The sequence below is a fragment of the Staurois parvus genome, unplaced genomic scaffold, assembly GCF_062004578.1.
Source record: "Staurois parvus isolate SC_StPar_1 unplaced genomic scaffold, SC_StPar_1.0 ptg000153l, whole genome shotgun sequence".
In the NCBI taxonomy this organism is placed as follows: Eukaryota; Metazoa; Chordata; class Amphibia; order Anura; family Ranidae; genus Staurois; species Staurois parvus.
In genome coordinates this window covers 20,614,171-20,634,622 of record NW_028317949.1, presented here as the reverse complement: position 1 = coordinate 20,634,622, position 20,452 = coordinate 20,614,171, and the positions used below count along the sequence as shown (strand labels likewise).

At 41.3% G+C, this 20,452-nt stretch overlaps 1 protein-coding gene across 1 annotated transcript in view; it reads left to right on the top strand.

The window, feature by feature from the left end:
- Positions 1–20,452, top strand: part of DROSHA (drosha ribonuclease III) — a 392,901-nt gene that overhangs the window by 209,461 nt on the left and 162,988 nt on the right. Inside the window, exon 16 of the mRNA XM_089674845.1 lies at positions 8,526–8,633. Within this exon, the coding sequence (XP_089530971.1) occupies positions 8,526–8,633 (108 nt within the window). The remainder of the gene's footprint in view (positions 1–8,525; positions 8,634–20,452) is intronic.

Here is a 20,452-nt window from a genome sequence, read left to right as displayed (position 1 = left end):
TTTTTTTTTTTTCCTTGGGAAGGTGCATGTGATCAGCAAAGGGCCAATCAGTACTCTCCAGTCAGAGGTCCTGCATCCTCCTACAGGAGAATGAAAACTCCGCCTACAAGCTGTAACCAGTGCTTTACTGAACACTGATAGAAGTCACAAGACTGCTCTAACTGCTGCTGATGAGAAAAGGTATTTAGCAGTTTATATTTACTAAAATATTTCCATGTTCTGTGTAGTTAGTATGGGAGACCAGATATAGTGAATGCAGGGTCCTGGGTTTAGTGACACTTTAAAGCAAAAGTTAAAAAAAATAATGTTATTCTTGATCTTTTTCTGTTAAAGGTAAAGAAGAGATTTTGACCCCAGATCTCTAAAGAGGACCTGTCATGCAAATTTCTATTACAAGGGATGTTTACATTTCTTGTAATAGGAATAAATGTGATCAAATAAATAAATAGACAGTGTAAAAATATAAAGAAGAAAAAAAAAATTTTTTTGTAAGTGCCCCCATTACACTGTGCTCGCGCGCAGAAGCGAACGCATAACAGGGTCCGCAGCACACATGTGAGGTATTGCTGTGACCAAAAGAGCGAGATAAATAATTCTTGCGCTAGACCTCCACTGTAATTCTAAACAAGTAACCTGTAAAGATTTTCAAAGTGTCGCCAAAGGAGATTTTTAAGTACTGTAGTTTGTCACCATTCCACAGGCGTACTCAATTTTAAACCATGACATGTTAGGTATCTGTTTACTCGGCGTAACATCCACTTTCATATATTACAAAAAAATGAAGGTGTATATATTGTTTTGTTAATTCACTAAAGTATATATTTAAAATAAAAAATTGTGTTTGAAAAACCGCTGCGCAAATACCATGTGACGTTAAGAATTGCAATGATCGCCATTTCATTCTCTAGGGTCTTTGGTAAATAAATTATATAATGTTTGGGGGTTATATGTGATTTTCTAGCAAAAAATATGGATTTAAACTTGTAAAGAGAACATCCCAGAAAATGGTCTTCAAGTGGATATAGAAAATTTGGGCGACGATATGTAATCCATGGGCCCCAGATCTTGAGAAATGTTTTCATGTCTGTTAGTGAGGATACTATTTAGTTTGTTAATGAAGAAGCTGTCAATTTGGGGTTCAACTTCAGAGACATATGTGAACTGCTTTTTCCATGCTCTGGCTATTGTCAATTTGGAAGCCTGAAGAGCTAAGTGTGCTAGTTTAAATTGTTTTTCAGTGATATTCAAAGGTTTGAAATGTAAAGGTGCCAATCAAGGATCTTTAGGAAGTTGAACTCCAAATAATTTATGTAGAAGTGCAAATACTTGGTTCAAACAACAGCCAAGCATTGGACAGGGGAACTTTTTTATTTATTTACATTTTGGGTGGAGTAAGCTATGTATCCCATGGGGTAGTTGATTCTGAGGACCTAGCAGGGAGATCTCCTCATCTGTGGCCCTCTGAGACATCAGGCCATATAATGAACATGAATATCTGGGTTTCCTTTCTTAGGACACACTCTCCATCTTTTATTTTGAGGACCCAGTAGGAAGAGCTCATCATGTGCGGCCCTCTGAGACATCCAGGACATAGAAAGCAGCTGAATGTCCTGCTTTCTTTCTTGGGACACATATTCCATATATCCCCTGGGGAGTCCACTAGACATAAATGACACCAGACAATGAATCTTACGCAGGGATATATGGAAATCATGCTAGGAGGAGAACCATAAAATTTACTGGGCATCAAAGCTCTGGCTGACATGACCTGACAAAGAACAGAGGAAGTTTACCTGCAGAGGGCAGCAATAAAGGTCTGATGAGTATCAATCCCTTCCTCATTTTAGTCAAAGTATAGATGTTTCTACATTGTACAGTACAGGGAACAGGTTCCAGAGTCAAAGACCCTAGTTCTATGCAGTCACTGTCAAGTGTATTTCTGCTTTTGCAGTCAAATTTGAGAAAACCCCACTATATGTTTGTGTTCCCATTCATACAGCTCAAAGTGACTGTGTCTGTCTCAGATCTGTCCTTATTCAGATACAATGCAAGAAGCCCAGCTTCTATTATTATTATTGTTATTATACAGGATTTATATAGCGCCAACAGTTTGCGCAGCACTTTACAATATAAGGGAGACAGTACAATTACAATATGTTCAGTACAGAAGGAATGTGAGTGCCCGGCATCGATGAGCTTACAATCGAAAGGAAGGGGGAGATGATACAAAAGGTGATAGCTGCGGGGGATGATCTGGTGGAGGTGATTCAAGTACAGTTCTTAGGTGGATGTGGCGTAGGCTTCCCTGAAGAAGTGGGTTTTCAAAGAGCGCCTAAAGGCAAACAGGGTGGGGGCTGACCGGACATGCTGTGGTAGGGAGTTCCAGAGGATGGGAGAGGCTCTGGAGAAGTCCTGGAGGCAAGCGTGGGAGGAGGTGATGAGGGAGCTAGAGAGGAAGATATCATGGGAGGAGCGGAGTGGGTGATTTGGGTGGTATCTGTGGATAAGGTTGGCGATGTAGCTAGGGGCAGTGTTGTGGATGGCTTTGTAAGCTGTAGTTAGTATTTTGAATTTTATACGTTGGGTTAGTGGAAGCCAGTGAAGGAGTTGGCAGAGAGGAGTAGCATTCGCTAATCTACAACTTTAATCCTTTGTTAGGACAGATGTTTGAATCTAGTTACAATTCATAAATGAAGATCTGCCAGCACAGTACAAATAGAGTTAATTATGGCAAACACAGCTGCAAAGCCCCCTCATAAACAAAGAGAACTGCCTAGATTTTTTCCTTGCTGGAGAGTCCAGAATAGAGCATCTAAAAAAGGTAAGCTGCAAAGTTTAAATATTTTTGTTTAACGTCATGCTATGTGAATGGGGACACGTAACAAATATAAAGTAGGTGTTATCCCTATTTGACTGCAAAAATGGAAATATACTTTTAGGTGATTGGACACTGGCAGACAGCCCATATAACACCTCCCACTATCAGAAACCCCAGTTTTTAGCTAGTGTCCTTAGGTGAAGGATGCCTTTTCTCTGAAAGATGACTTCTGGCTTTTTGCTTCTGTATTCTACCTGAAAAGGCTCTTTCTTCTATCCTGGCTGCCCCAGTGTGGATATCATCTACAGCTTCTGAATCGGCAGTCCTAGACCCACCACCTAGAACACTCAGGGCTAGCCTGTAATGTCTCGTAGAACCCTATCCCTGAAGACCTCCCATTGGAATGTAGTGCCCAGTGCTGTCAAGTGGTCAGTTTGGGGTTAATCCCTTTCTCTTACAAGGGGGTCCTCCCTTGCAAGTCTCTTCCTTTTGGAGTAGTCCCCGGATCCCAGGCCTCTGCGTTATTGCACAGATGGGTTGGTAGCATGAATCCATAGGGCAGGAGCAGTGCATTGCTTTAAATGTTAGATCCATGGAGTGCTGTGCAACACTTTCAACCTGTGCTGGTACAATCTATCACAGCAGCCCTGCAACATTATTCCCCCTTTGCTGGCGTATTCTGTTTCAGCAGCCCTGCAACACATAGGAAGGCATGGGTGGACTAATGTCTGCACTGTATGCTAGGCTACCTACCCCTCAGTGGATCATTCAAATGACAGACATCAAGAACAAAGGAAGTGAGAATAGGGGACAGTCCAGCACACAATGTGTAGATAACAATAATTAAGGGTCATCGTTTCCCTGGTACTTCTGTCTCAAACACCTTGTACCTCCGTTTCCACTTCTCCAAGTCCTCGCATATCCCTCATTCCTTGTCTTTAAAGTGAAGTTCCTCCCAAAAGTGGAAGCTCCAATAATCTACCTCCTCCCCCCCTCCACATTTGGTACCTTTTGGAGGGTGGGAGCGGGAGCTGGTAGTTTGACATTTTCCCTTAGTCAAGATGATTGAAGAATCAGCTCGGGGTGAGGACACCGCTGGATTCCTGGACAGGTAAGTGTCCTAATATTAAAAGTCAGCAGCTACAGAGCATGCATAAAGATCATTCAGTCCTCACAAAGGTGGCACTTTTCCCAGCAATATTGTGCTACTATGTTGACACTGGAAAAACAAAAACAAAGAGCGTGCCACTCTTGCTCATTACCTTTAACCTTTTATTGAAGAAATAAAACAAAAGATGTGTTTTTATTGCTGTGTGTAGGGGGATTTTGCCTCAATTTTCATACTCTCTGATACCTATGAAACAGAACATCAGCCAACCCGCCTGTTATTGATTTGAACAGGATGCCTGCATATGGCTGCATAGAACACTACTTATACACACTGCTCAAAAAAATGAAAGGAACACTTTTTAATCAGAGTATAGCATCAAGTCAATTAAACTCTTGGGTATTGATCTGGTCAGTTAAGTAGCAGAGGGGGTTGTTAATCAGTTGCAGCTTCTTTTGGTGTTAATAAAATTAACAACAGGTGCACTAGATGGGCAACAATGAGACGACCCCCCAAAATAGGAATGCTTTTACAGGTGGAAGCCACTGACATTTTTTTTCCATACTCATCTTTTCTGACTGTTTTTCACTAGTTTTGCATTTGACTAGGGTCAGTGTCACTACTGGTAGCATGAGCTGATACCTGGACCCTACAGAGGTTGCACAGGCTTTCCGACTCCTCCTGGACTGCACATCAATACGTGCCATTGCCAAAATCTTGCTTTGTCTCCCAGCACAGTCTCAAGAGCATGGAGGGAATTCCAGGAGACAGGCAGTTACTTTAGGAGAGCTGGACAGGGCCAAAGAAGGTCCTTAACCCATCAGCAGGATCGGTATCTGCTCCTTTGGATGAGCACTGCCAGAACCCTACAAAATTACCTCCTGCAGGCCACTGGTGTGAATGTCTCTGACTAAACAATCAGAAACAGACTTCATAAGGGTGGCTTGATAGCCCGACATCTTCTAGTGGTCCCTGTGCTCACTGCCCAACACCATAGAGCTTGATTGGCATTTGCCTTTGAACACCAGAATTGGCAGGTCCACCACTGGTGCCCTGTACTTTTCACAGATGAGAACAGGTTCACCATGAGCAGATGTGACAGACGTTAAAAGGTCTGGAAAAGCCGTGGAGAATGTTATGCTGCCTGTAGCATGATTGTTTTGATGGTGGGTCGGTGATGGTCTGGGGAGGCATATCTATGGAGGGATGCACAGACCTCTACAGGCTAGACATTGGCACCCTGACTGCCATTCGGTATCAGGATAATATCCTTAGATCCATTATCAGACCCTATGCTAGTGCAGTAGGGTCCTGGGTTCCTCCTGGTGCAAAACAATGCCTGACCTCATGGGGCAAGAGTATGCAGGCATTCCGTGGTGGTTCAAGGAATTGATCCCATTGAATGGCCTCCATGCTCGCCTGATCTAAATCCAATAGAATACCTCTGGGATATCATGTTTTGGTCCATCCAATGCTGCCAGGTTGCACCTCAGACTGTCCAGGAGCTCAGTGATGCCCTGGTCCAGATCTGAAAGGAAATACCCCAGGAAACCATCCGTTGTCTTATTAGGAGCATGCTCCGACATTGTCAGGCATGCATAAAAGCATGTGGGGGGCTATACAAACTACTGAGTACCATTTTGAGTTGCTGCAATGAAATTTCAGCAAAGCGGACTAGCCTGCTGCATAATTTTTTCACTTTGATTTTCGGGGTGTCTTTGAATTCAGTCCTCTGTAGATTGATAATTTTTATTTCCAGTAAAAGGTGGGGCATCACATTACCTAGTCCATATCAGTATAGATATCCAGCATGATATTTTTTTCCCCATTGAGATCTGATGTGTTTTCAAGTGTTTCTTTAATTTTGTTGAGCAGTGTATATTGTACATTCACATCAGTCCATAACCCTCAAGGGACGTATAATCTAAGGTCCATAACTTACATTCATACATACTAGGGCCAATTTAGACAGGATCCAATTAACCTACCAGCATGTCTTTGGATTGTGGGAGGAAACCCACGCAGGCTTAGGGAAAACATGCAAACTCCAGGCAGGTGGTGCTGTGGTTGGGATTCGATCCAACAACCCTAGTGCTGCCAGGCGAAAGTGTTTACCATTTAGCCAGTGTACTGCCCTGCCTTTGCATTTGGCCCTAATAAACAACATCATCATAACATGTAGGTTAAAATAATTTAATTAAACAGAATTGACTGTGTTGCGTGAATTAAATTAAATCATACTAACAAGGCGAGGTCGTTGATGACAGTTCAGTGTAAGAAAAAAAAAATACAATCGCAAGCCTGAGCACAGCAGCAAGGTGTCTGACACAGGGTGGTCTGGCTGCATCAACAGGCCGACATTTCAACACATGAGGATCGTCCTTGTGTTGATGAGCTCCTGGAGGAGGAAGATCTTTTGCTACATCCTTAAAGGAGGGACCCACTTTCTGTGACCAGACCAGCTTTGTTCCTTCTGGATTGAGGATCCATGGGCTTTTGATATATACTGCTTATATATATCTTCTTTCTGGTGAGTGCGTATTTCAGCCACTTCCTCACGGATCACCAACATTGAATTTCCACTTGTCACCTGACATGTTTCTATGAACTGGACTTGCAGTGGACTTATTTCTGTTTTATTATTTACTATCTTCAGCGCTGCACTGTTTTTTATGTTATTCTATATAAGTATATATCGGTTGCTTAGAGTGCTCGGTTGCTGTTTAGGACCAGCGCTCACTGTTCTTTCCTTTTAGACTTAAAAAAGGATGCATGATCATTTGGTACATTATAAATAATTGAAGAAGCACAGAGATGTGGACTAATTTAAAGAACTTTACTTACCTACTTATTTGTTAATTCATATATTTGCACATTTGCTCTATTTCATTTTTGATAGTATGCATTGTTAATGGTTTATTTACACGTGAAATTGATATATGATTGCACAGACCAGGCATTGCCTACATTTTCACAGTTAATTTAACTTATTAGAGCTGCAGCCAATCATATAGCGGTAGAAGAATTTACACACATACGGGGTCCTCAGTGCGGGTATCAGTGGCGTCCCGAGGCAGGTGCGGGAAGTGCGTCCCGCACCGGGTGACATCGACCGCATGGGATGACACTGGACCCGCTCCACGAAAAGGTAAGTTGTAAAGCAAGCCGACGATCCCCAAACCTGCATCCTGTGGGTATCGTCGGCATGCAACCTATACGGGGTGACACCGGACCCGCTCCAAGAAAAGGTAAGTTGTAAAGAAAGCCGACAATCCCCGCAGGATGGATCGGATCTGCGGATTGAGCATAATGGATCAGAGTCAGAGTTAGTGACCTTCTCCTGTAAAGAGCCTTTCCTAGTGTGCTATACAAGGACAAGGTGGTCTTGAGGCTGCAGGCTACACCAAGTTGAAAAGCCCTAGCTCTGACTTAACAAGACTTAAGACTTTTCTACCGAGTCTGTGGCTGCTTTCTAATAAGAGAATGAACATCAAGACTTATAAAACCTTATTTTTTTCATACACCTTAAATGTATTTAGCCAATTTAAGCAGAAAAGTGATCTGGGTTTTAACAAGCAGCACAATTATTTTGAAATAAGCGGTCACTGAGCTTTGTAGCTGCAGGTACTGTGGAGCAAGTAATCCTCAAAGTTCAGAGCAGAAGTACAGAGGTTGTTCAAGTAATTCTATGAGCAGTATTGATATTAGGCATGAGAAGGATAGGACACTGCCAGCATGGGGTTACAGACTGAACCTGCTGAGGGGATAAATTACTCCACTGTGCCTGCAACTAGTGCTTGAATGTTCATAGCCGGGTTACAAATTCACTTTAAAGTGTTCCCAATTTGTATGGAGTGTGATGTGTATATGAGTTGATATATCATTATTAATGAAAATGTGCACTGAGAGATGTTTGAAAGCCTTTTCTCTCTTGCATCTGGAGATTCTGGTTGCCTGGATGACATGCCACACATTTGACTTCAGTCCTTAAACAAATGTGCAGTAAATAATAATATCTGATATGATCATGTTTGTTCTCAGTGACTTAGAAAGTGTTGAGGTTGTTAAATCAGCATTAGAGCTAGAAGACTAGCATTTTCTGAAGGAGAGGTCTACAGCAGCAGCCTGCATTCTTTTCTCACCATCTTAAGGTTTCCTTAATAATAAGCAAAGCCCTAACTTGATAATAACTGTTACCACCTTTGTGACAGCCTATTTTTCTGTACATATCATGTACAATACAACTTATTACATTTTCTTGCACATCAGCATGACTTCAAAAGAACGTTAAATCCATTTGAAGTGACAGATTTTGCCCTTTTGTTTTTTTCTGTGTTTATATGATGCCTAAATACTAAATGGAGAACACTTTTGTGTCCTACGTTGTTTGTGTTTTAAGACTCAGACTACCCTGCATGTATCCATGGATTGTAAGATGATTGCTCTTTTCAATGATGTAGTGATATATCCAGGGAGCCTGACTTGTGCTGCTTTTTGTTTTTATAAGATACATTTATTTGATGCAAGCTCCTCCACACATGTTGACTTTTTTTTTTCTAGAGACTTCACAAGCTAACAATTTTCCCTTCATCCAACTAGGAAGCTCTTCAGAAGATCAGACAGAAGAACACAATGAGGCGTGAAGTAACAGTAGAACTCAGCAGCCAGGGTTTTTGGAAAACTGGCATTCGCTCGGATGTCTGCCAGGTAAACATGGGAGCTCTCTGATTAATATTAATAAGCCAAGACGTCAGTTGCCTCTTTTCTTGTCTTATCTGCCGATGTGACTTTCCCTTTGCCTCAGTATATACTTTGTGAGCGCAATTGCAGCACTAATTACTCCTGCCTGGTGTGTAAGAATTAGTGTTGAAGGCCAAAAGGCACTTCTGTAAAGAAAAAAAAAAAGACCCATTTCACACCATTGTGACTGCAAAGTAATTATCAAATTCACACCAATCAACCGTAATGGAAGCAGATACTTATTTTGATTATACTCTGCATGCAAAAAGCAGTTTAACATTGGTTCTGATCACTGCACTGCTGTTGTGCAGTATGAGGTTTAGTATTGTTCTGCTGTCCTGTTGAAATATGCAGGGCCTTCTCTCTCACGTCCTGTTTTGGCATTAGGACACAAATAGCCTACCTAAATCTATCCAAAAAAAAAACCATTTGCCTTTAGTTCTAGTTTAAAACCACCTGACTTTTTAAGTAAAATTGCTGGAACATGCAGTGAGAACAGCCAAAATACCCAGGTGGACAGGAACACAGCTGAGAATTGGGACAGCTAGATCTTGCTGTAAAAAAAAAGTATTCTAGACCTAAAAGAATTGGGGGCTTGCTCATCTAACTAGGCCCTTGTTAGACTATATTGCCAAAAGTATTGAGACACCCCTCCAAATTATTTGATTTAGGTGTTCAAATCACCTCCATGGCCACAGGTGTATAAAATCAAGCACCTAGGCATGCAGACTGCTTGTAAAAATATATGTGAAAGAATGGTTCGCTCTCAGAAGCTCAGTGAATTGAAGTGTGGTGCCGTGATAAGTTGCTACCTGTGCAATTAGTCCATCCATTAAATTTCCTTGCTACTAAAAAATTTCACGGTTCACTTTTAGCGGTATTATAACAAAGTGGAAGCAACTAGGAACAACAGCAACTGAGCCACGAAGTGATAGGCCACATAAAATGACAGAGCGGGGTCAGTGCATCGTGAAGCGTGCAGAAATCACCGACTGTCCGTAGAGTCATTAGGTAAAGACCTCCAAACTTCGTGTGGCCTTCAGATTAGCACAGCAATGCATAGAGACCTTAAAGGAATGGGTTCCCATGGCTGAGCAGCTGCATCCAAGCCTTACATCACATCAAGTTCAGTGCAAAGCGTCGGATGCAGTGGTGTAAAGCACACCACCAATGGATTCTAGAGCAGTGGAGATGTGTTCCCTGGAGTGACACTTCTCTGGCAATCCGATAGAACACCTTTAGGATGAATTAGAGTGGAGACTACAAGCCAAGCCTTCTTGTCCGACATCAGTGCTTGACCTCTGGTCAAACATTCCCATAGACACTCCTAAACCTTGTGGACAGCCTTCCCAGAAGAGTTGAAGCTGTTATAGCTGCAAATGGTGGACCAGCTCAACATTGAACCCTACATAGTAAGACTGGGATGGCATTAAATTTCATGTTTGACCATTCTTCTAGAAGCTCATTTGCGAGGTCATGCACTGATGTCAGATGAAAAGGTGTTCTATCGGGCTGAGGTCAGGACTCTGTGCAGGCCAGTCAAGTTCCTCCACCCCAAACTCGCTCTTCCATGTCTTTGTGGACCTTGCTTTGTGCACTGGTGCGCAGTCATGTTAGAACAGGAAGGGGTCATCGTCAAACTGTTTCCACAAAGTTGGGAGCATAAAATTGTCCGAAATGAAGAGGTTACTAAAGTTACAAAAATTCTCAAACGACAGAATTCAACTTCAGAAGTGATGTAATGTAATGTACTGTATTGTAATGTATTCTGTCATTTCTGAGCATTCGTGGTCTTGGTCTTCCGATTTGTTTTGAAAGAATAATGTCCTGATTAAATGAAAATCATTTGTTTTGGTATCATACGAGAATTTTTTTTTTCTCTCTGTCGGCTCTAAGCTTATCATATGATCACTTCGAAAGCGGTATTTTTTGTCCGATATTCTGATTGTGTTTGCAAAGCATTACTGGGTATACACAGTAGATACTCCTAAGAAATAATGGCTAGAGTGCTATGTTTAACACATCTGTCAAGCTTGTAGAAACATAGTTGTTTTTGATTTTTGTTGCAATGAAGTAGAGTCTTTCATATATGCAGTATCTACATCATGTAGTTCGTTTTTTTTTTTGTATTACAATTGGTGACTACAGTTATAGATTTTAGAAATTATAATCTAAAACTCTCCTTGTTCATTGAGAGATATCACTGTGCTGCCTACTATCAACCAGAGAAATCTCAATAAGGATTTGCAACATTTTTTTTATTTCACGTCAATTACTCTAAAAGTAGAAATAGAGCATTTACTTGAGGTTAGAAGTTTCATTGCATTTTTTGTAGACAAGAATTGTTGAAGAATGATTGGCTTGAATGAGTAAAAGTGTTTAAAATGTTCGCTTTCAATGGCACTCCATGGATTTAGAAATTAATGGTCCCTCTATTTAACGGGATATTAAAAAGCATATATTGAAACATTGCTGACTTTGTTCCTAAATACCATGCTTGGCATTATCATTTATACAAGGTTTAACAAAATCTTTTTCTGTAGAATGTATTCTAAATGGATTCTAAAGTATTTATAAAGACTTAAGGTTTTTTACCTTAATACATTCTATGCATTAAGGTAAAAAAAACCTTTCTTTTGTAGAGGATCCCCCGGCCCCTCGTATACTTACCTAAGCCAGATCACGATCCAGTGATGTACACGAGAACAGAGGCTCTCCTGGCACTCTCCCTCCTCGCTGGGCAAATTGATAGTAGCTGAAGCAATAGACAAAAACAGTGGGGTTCAGGAACGAGCCTAGATGTGTGCCACCATAGGAAGTGCTCCCTATGTTGGTATACGGAGAAGAGGAGGAGCCAAGAGCATTTGCGGGGTATCTGAGAAGAGAAGGATGGGGACTGTTCTGTGCAATACCTTGGCACAGAGCAGGTAAGTATAACATGTTTGTTATTGTAATTCAAACAATGGTCAAGCTTTAACCACATCCTCGCTGCCCTATAGCAGATATACTGCTATTGGGCGGCAGGGGTGCGCAAAATCACGTATATATACGTGATTTTGCATTTCCGGGTAAGGGCGCACGTGAGCCACTGCCATATGCAGCCGTGACTGTCAATCACCAGGTCCCGGCCCATGATTACCTGCTGGTACCCGGTAATTACCGAGGATCTCCAACGGGGAGGAGTGCTGCTTTGTTTACTAACAGTCCTCCTCCCTTTTGGCTCGAGCACACTGCTCTGGATGGCTGTGCACAGCCATCCAAAGCAGTGTGCTTACAGTGAACACCAACACACCGCTCCCGAGTAAAACACTTTAAGCACACAGTAAACCCTTTGATCGCCCTTTTTATCAACCCCTTCCTGCGCAGTGCCATTAGTACAGTGTCAGTACTTTTTTTTTTTTTTTTTTTAGCACTGATCATCCTATTGGTGTCACTGGGGATGTCAGTGACACCAAGTCAGTTCCCTCCAGTGTCAGCATGAGAGCTGCAGTATAAGTTGCTGATCGTTGCCATTATTCGTTAAAAAAAAATAAAAAATTCCAGTATCTAAACCGCCATTTGTAAACTTTCACATAAACCAATTCATTTTCACGTATTGGGATTTTTTTCTTTCTAGCAAAGACATGTAGCAGAATACATTTTGTCCTAAATTTGACAAAATTTGATTTTTAAAATTTTTTTACTGGACACGTTTAATAGCAAAAAGTAAAAAATATTGTTTTTTCTTTTTCTCGAAATTGTTGTTTGTTTTTTTTATTTTTTTTATAGCACAAAAAATAAAAACTGCACAGGCGATCAAATACCACCAAAAGAAAGCTCAATTTGTGTGAAAAAAAGGACATACATTTCATTTGGATGGAGAGTTGCATGATCGCGCAGTTGTCAGTTAAAGTAACTCAGCGCCGTAACGCAAAAAATGGCCTAGTCAGGAAGGGGGGTAAATCCTCTGGAGGGAAAGTGGTTAATATCACTTTAAGATGTGGGACTGTCTTGTGTATATACACAATAAATGAACCCTAAAGATTCAGTGGTGCTGTGGGCAAGAATCAATCTTTAAAGTGACAAATTGTAAACTTAATAAAACACTGGTAAAATTAAAGTCCATAAATTCATTCCAATGTGATAGTCTTCTATTTACTTCCCAAAACCAAAATCACCACGTGCTCAAGAAAAAAATGTTCCCCCTTCTGGGTATGCACTCACCAAATTTCCATGCCTCCCACTCTCATGGTCGGCATATGTCGCTTGAAAAACTCCACATGGGAAGGGAATGTGACTATCAGCATATCCACAATTCTCCTTGCTCCTCTCCCCCAGATGCAATGGCAATGAAAAAGTAAATAAAAAACTCACCAGGCCGAGGTCGTCCGGCGCGACCGATGGGGGGCAGACCTACTCCAATCCCCTCCTCCAGGCGTGGGCAGGGTTGTAGAGGCTTCCAGTACCTGCCAAGGGTTCACCACTGCCCGGCTGGCAGCGGATTGTACCGCGGCAGGCTCCGCCAGGCTGAGCATGGCAGCTGCCTCGGAGAGAGGCCAAAGTTGCTGCGCTCCCCTCCTCCAGGTACGGGCAAGGTCGGGGAGACCTTCGATGCCCGTTAATTGCCCGGATGGCAGCGGATTATCTGCCAAGGCGCCGGAGCTGTGGATTATGTGACATCTTGGACACGCCCCCCAGAAACCTGACATTTTAACAGGGGTGTATAGACTTTTCATATCCACTGTACATACCGAAAGCAGTAAGAGAAAGTCACAATACATCATTTATTAAAGTTAAAAACAATAGCACTCACATTATCCACTATAAAAATGCTTACATTGACTAACACCTTCCAGAAATTAGAATCGGCAAACCCTCAACCTCATAATGTTAAATTCAAGCAAGTCTGCACTCCCCAAGATCTATTATCAGACATGGAAGGCATACTTCCCGTGAGTCTCGGGGCTTTATCCTATGCATTTCTCTGTGGGACAAATGCTCTCCTTCATAAAGCTTGGTTTGCACCAGCGTTTAGCTTTCAGAACTATCAAAGGTCAGGTTTCAGCACTTTCTAGCTTTTAATTATTTATTTTTTTACAAACAGTTGGATACTCCCTCCTTGATTGAGACCTTTGTTCAGGGAGTCTTCCATGCAGGTCCCCCTGTTCGATCCTCCATGACTAGGAATCTGAATCTGGATGTCTCTGCACTTTAGAACCCCCTATTTGAACCCACTAGAGATATACCTTTTCTTTACACTTACTCATAAGGTGGTATCTCTTGTTTTCATCACCTCTGAACTGGTAGCCCTATCCTGCAAGGAACCCTTACTGATTCTGCATAACAGCAAGGTGGATTTAAGGCCCAGGACTTCCTCCTTGCCTAAGATTTTTTGCTTTCACCTTAAAGGATAAGTTCACCTTTTGCACAAAAATAATATATGCACATGTTTTTTGCAGGTAAAAAAAAAGCGCTTTTATCATTTTTGTCTGCTGGGGCCTGTAAAGCATTGCACCAGCGATAAGCAGATAACTGGTGCCATGCAGATCTCCTGTAGATCTGTCAGTATATCTGCTTGCCCGTACAGGATGTATGGGCAAGCAGATATATTGACAGGAAGATTCAATGAATTACCACAGCGCACTGTAGCTAAGGCTGTCGTGACTTACAGCTCATGCATTCACAGAATGAATGCCCTGCACAGCCATGCTGCTTTCAAATCTTACAGCTAGTACAGGGAACTTCTCCCCATACATCTGTCAGAGGGAGGGGGGAGGCAGCAGCATTGGAAACATGTTACATGTTCCACCTTAAAAATGGGTGAAACATGTAACATGTTCTCAAAAGGTGAACTTATCCTTTAACCAGGACATTGTTCTTCTGTTCCTTTTGCCTGGCATTCTCGGAATCCATTTAGAGACACAGATCCCACCACTCTATGATCATATTAATTTTTTTTTTTGTCAGTGTCCATTCCTCCTGCAGTGTTACTCGAAGGTGAAAGATTTCCTGTCTTTCAATGGACTCCAAAAAATGGATTTTAGGACGAGTTCAAAAATGCTATTTTAATACCCTAAAAATAAAAAAAGCAAATAGTATAATGGAATCTCCTTTTTCCCTGGACAAAGAAAAACACATTTACATTTTTTTTTCAATTTGTTTCTTAAAAAGACCTTGAGTTTCCAAGAGATTCTGTTCAAATTAATACTCCAATCTATTTAATATATCATAAAATTATGTTTCTCTGGAACTCCCTACCCCAGTCTGTCCAACTATCTCCTACTCTGTCCACTTTTATGCGATCCCTGAAAACCCTTCTCTTTAGAGAAGCCTATCCCGCCTGCATCTAACAACTCATAGAAAAAATGTTAGATGTATTATTTTATTTTTGGTAATTTTTGATCCATTTGGAAAACCTTTCTTCATTTTTATCTGCAAAGTCATAGTACCTTACAACATGCCCTGGTTTTCTATGTCTCTATGTAAATCTGATCATTAACGTGATCATTGTATAATGTATTATATGATACACAGTAATTATTTCATTTATGATCTGTAAAAACATACAAAATATGTACTGTTAGTGAGAAAATGTTTAGGCAATTCTCCTTTGTCTATATCAACCTGTCATAGACACTTGTCAAGAGGGCTGACCATGCCTGCAATTTTTGCCCCCATCCTTTGTGCTGATTAAAAAAACTAAAAATAACTAAACTTAAGGTGTAAGCATATCTAAACCTAAGAGGAAACATTTAATATATTTCAGCTTCGCAGCTGAAAAAAACACAAACATCCTTGTCTTTATTGTGTAAGTTATTTGTTTTTATTTATTACAGGAATTTATATAGCGCCGACAAGTTACCTAGCACTTTACATATATTGTACATTCACATCAGTCCCTACCCTCAAGGAGCATACAATCTAAGATTCCCTAGATCACATTCATATATACACATACAAGGGCCAGTTTAGACAGGAACCAATTAACCTACCTAGACAGGACACGGGCAAAGGCCAAATCCTAATTGTACAGTACAGAACACACACCAAGCAGTATAGATGTGATTGGACTCTGGTAAAGCTTTAGAGGACATGCCTCCTGGGCACCTCTCCTATAGCCCTAACTCACTTTGTAAGTCCTTAGTTTTGTGCTAGTGTCTGAAAGTGATGGACCTTTTCTTTTTCATGGAGAAAATAAATCTTAGCCTAACTAGTTTATTATTTTTATTTATTGCTTTATCTTTTTTTTTCTTCAATCATAGTTACATAGTTAGTCTGGTTGAAAAAAGACAGAAATCCATCTGGTTTAACCCACAGAGAAAAACACACACACAAAAATAGAACGCCTCTATATACACAATCCTATACCCACAATTGATCCAGAGGAAGGTGAAAAAACCCCCCCGAAAAAAGCATGATCTAATTTACTCCAGCAGGGGAAAAAAATCCTTTCTGATCCCTCTAGAGGCAATCGGATATTCCCTGGATCAACTTTACCTATAAATATTAATATCCAGTTATATCTTGTGAATTTAAGAAGGAATCCAGGCATTTTTTATTTTAAACAATCTGCTGAACTGGCCAGAACCAGCTCTTGAGGGAGTCTATTCCACATTTTCACAGCTCTTACTATGAAGAAGCCTTTTTGTATTTGGAGATTAAATCTCTTTTCCTCCAGACGTAAAGTGTGCCCCCTTGTCCTCTGTGATGACCTTAAACTGAATACCTCTACACTAAGTTCACTATATGGACTATAAATATATTTATACATGTTGATCATATCCCCCCTTAATCTCCTCTTCTCAAGAGAATAAATTCAGGTATTTCCTCATAGCTGAGCTCCTCCATGCCTCTTATTAGTTTGGTTGCACTCCATTTCCCCGGTATCCTTTTTGTGAACTGGTGCCCAACACTGAGCTGCATATTCCAGATGAGGTCAATCCCTCACTGTCACTCTCTGTCTTCTGCTGCCAATATAGAAGCAATGTATCCAGATCTGTGCAACCTCAGTAAAACCTTGGGAGCCGTAGTTAGACCCCATGCTGTGTGGGTGGTCAGTATGCCTACTGTGATAGGCTAAAGCCGGGACTTTATATGCTGTCCAGCATCATAAACAGTTAAGACATGGTCACCCTGTATCTTTAACCATACCTGTAAAAACAGGCAGTGTTTGGAATGTTTTTACCCCAAAGTGTAAACTTTTCAAACTTGGAGCTGAAACTCAACCAAACAGCCTAAACCTGGGTTATTGCATGTTCATTAGGGGCTTGCTTACTCTACACTCTGCGCCTTATTCTAGGTGTACCTCACTTGTAGCTAGGTGAAGACCAGGCGAAAGGGAGTCAATGAAAAATTGCAGGCAAACATTTGCTCTGCTGAAGGCCCGCAAAACACTCAACTTCAGAATGATTCGTCCCTTGCATTGAAGGGAAGCAGGCTCTAACACCAGACTCAGCATTCAATTCTAGCTGTAGTTCAGGCACACAACACGCACCCTTTTTGACCAAAGCAGAATTTTCTGCATCTGTGTCACATTTCCTCAGACCGATTACAGCCATCTTTGTCCAGTACCCCAAAACGCCATGTCTCTTCTACTTCCCTTTGTCAGCGTAACTCAGATCCCAATATGCCTGACTTAGGGGATGCAATCACAGAAAGAATGAAGAGGCTGTTGTGGCAAGATTAAAGGACACAGTGGAAGAATTCTTTTCCCCCGATGGTCACTGTATTGAAGAGGGAGCTTTAGAGCACATGCTTGATAAAATTGAAAAGCTTATTGCCTCTGTCCACAAAAGTGCAAACATTGTGCAGCCTGATTCTCCTCCATCTCACCATGCCCCTATGCGTACAAAGAGGCCTGCAAAATCCTTTAAAATATTCTCTGTGCATGAACAGATAGAATGTACAGTCTGACGATTAGGTCACTCCTACAAAAAAATAGCTGCCCTCAAAATCTTTGCTGAACTCTGTCCAGTGAAAACTTTCCAAAGAAGTGGGCTATTCCTGTGATTGATTCTGCCATCTCTGTCCTAAACACACATCTCACTGTACCTATTAAAGAGGTTCCTTCTTTAAAAGATTCTGCAGATAGGAAATTTGAGACACTCTTAAAAGCTCTCTTTAATCTCGCCAGCCCAGCCCTTCAATCAGCTTTCACTGCAATTTCAGTATGTCAAACAGCAGCTAACTTGACTTGGACAATGAACAACCAACATGACCCTCTATTTTATGAATATGCTGTTACAGAGCAATTACAGCAATTGTCTTCTGCTCTGTTTTTTTTTTGTGTGGATGCCCTAGAACATTTCTTGAAATATATTTCCAAAATGGAAAGAGGTTCCTCACATGTATACCCTTCCAAGAAAAATGGCTGTCTGGTGAGGCACTTGAAAAATTTATCAAAGAGGCCATAGGTGGGAAAGTTATATTTCCACAGCAGAAGGTCCCACCACCACCCTACTCAGAAGCCCATAATCTTCCTCTTGATCCAGAGCACTTGTTTACTCTAACCAAACTTAAGCTTCAAAACCAAAGTTCAGCCTTTCCTTTTTTTGTGTGCAAGGCATGCCCCACAAATGCCACCAAACCAAAACATTCTTCCCAATGAAGGGACTTTCTTCCTCCTAAGAGTGGGGGGTGGTCTTTTACAGCTTGCTTCTTTTTGGGTCTCAAACATCCCAGACCAATGGGTTTAGTCAGTGGTTTCAAACGGATACAAAATAGAGTTCAAAACTCTACCACCTCACCCCTTTCCTCTTTCAAATCAAACAAAAACTGTCCAAGAGGATTGTTAATTTTGCAGATTGCCCTGAAGCACCTCTTGTTCCAGGGAGTTGTTGTGCCTGTACCACCACAGGAGAGGTTCAAAGGATTCTACTCAAACCTGTTTATGGTATCAAAGCCCAATGGGGGTATTTGTCCTATTCGGCATGTAAAATCCTTCAGCATATTCCTTAATTTCACATGGAATTCTCAAGGTCAATAATTGTCTCTCTGAGACAAAGGAGAACACATCACATTTTGGACATACAAGACGCCTATCTGCATGTTAAACATTTATCCACCTCATCAGCGTTTTCTGCTCTTCGCAGTGGCAAACTACCACACCCAGTTTGTTGCACTGCCTTTCAGCCTATCCTTTGCTCGCAGAGTATTCACAAAGGTCTTAGCACCTCTGATTGCCCTTCTCAGAACTCAGGTAATCCAAGTCACAGATTATCTATACTTTCTTCTAAAGGGCTCCTATCCCTTGCAGCTATCAGAAAATGTCCAGAGAACAATTCAGTAGCTCCAAGCCCTTGGCTGGATGATCAATTTCAATAAATCTGCTCTCCAGCTTTCCCTTCACCTGGAATATATGGATCTGATTGTGGACACATTTCAATCAAAAGTATTTTTCTCAGAAAAGAAAGTTCTAATTGTAGCCCCCCTTTGAGATGGTACCAATCACCCAATTCCACTCAAGAACTCTCCAACACAACATTTTGTCACTTGCTAAAAATGGATGTGGACATCCTAGCCCTCGGATTCAAAGAAAAATGACCTCTTGCCAGAACCAGGAATCCTCCAGCTCTGGTCTCAGGTATCTACGTTCAGGCTAATTTATGTCTTCCCTCCAGTAGAAATCCTACCCTGTCTGTTCAAAAAAATAGAGCAAGAGAGGAAAACAGTGATTCTAATTGCACCAGACTGGCCCAGAAAAATCCAGTACACAGACATACATAGATTTCTAGCAGTCAACCCCTGGCCTCTTCCCAACAGGCCAGATCTGCTATCTCAAGGCCCTCTACTCCATTTCTCTTTTCAGTGTCTGGTTTTAATGACATGGCTGAAATCTAAAACTTAAAGATGGGTTTGTGATTTCTACCTTGCTGAAATCTGTTATTGCCCTTTTAAATTCTTTTTTTGCCTGATGTAAACACAGGCATCTTGATCCCAGAGATTGTGCTGTCCTTTGCATTTTGGCCTTCCTGCAAACAGTTCTTGATCAGAACTTGGCTTTAAACACTTTAAAACATAAGGTCTTGGCCTCGTCCGTTTGTTCTTTTTCAAAGGCCTCTGATGTCACTCTCCCTTGAAAGAACTTTTCTTTGACACGTATCTCATAATAAGCCCCCTCACAGTACCCTGTGCTTCCTTGGGGTCTCAGCTTAGTTCTCTTTGCTCTGCAGAAACTACCCTTTGAGCCTATCAGGGATATCGCCCTAGAGAATTTCTTTTTCAAGGTAGCCTTTTTGGTCACCATCACATCTGCCAAACATGTTTCTGAACTGGTGTCCCTTTTCTGTAAAGAGTTTTTTTTCATACTTTACAATGACAAGATTATCATATGCCCAATTATTTTTCCCCAAGGTGGTTTCATTATTCCACCTCGATGAGGACATTGTTCTGTCATCCCTATGTCCTGGTACTAAACATTCAAAGGAAATCTCCCTACTTTACCTGGATGTAGTCAGAGCCATTAGGATATACCTCAAAGCTGCTGCTCGCATGATGGACAAAAAAATCTAATCGTAAGAGCTTACATTCTAAAATTGAAATCTCCTACTGCACATTCACCCATTACAACAGATTGATGGGCATTTTCAGCACCAAGCCGCCTCTCTATCCCAGTTGTGTAAGGCAACACACCTAGTCTTCTCTACATACTGTACTTTTTCAGATCTACAAGGTGGGTGTCTATCTTTTACTAGTGCAGCAAAGTTCTTGCAGCGGCACTCAGAGGTTGGGTCTTCTGTCTCTCGCTGTTTGGGACTGCTGACAAAGTTATGTTTGCCTTGTTTTGGCGCATCCCCTTTTTTTCTTTT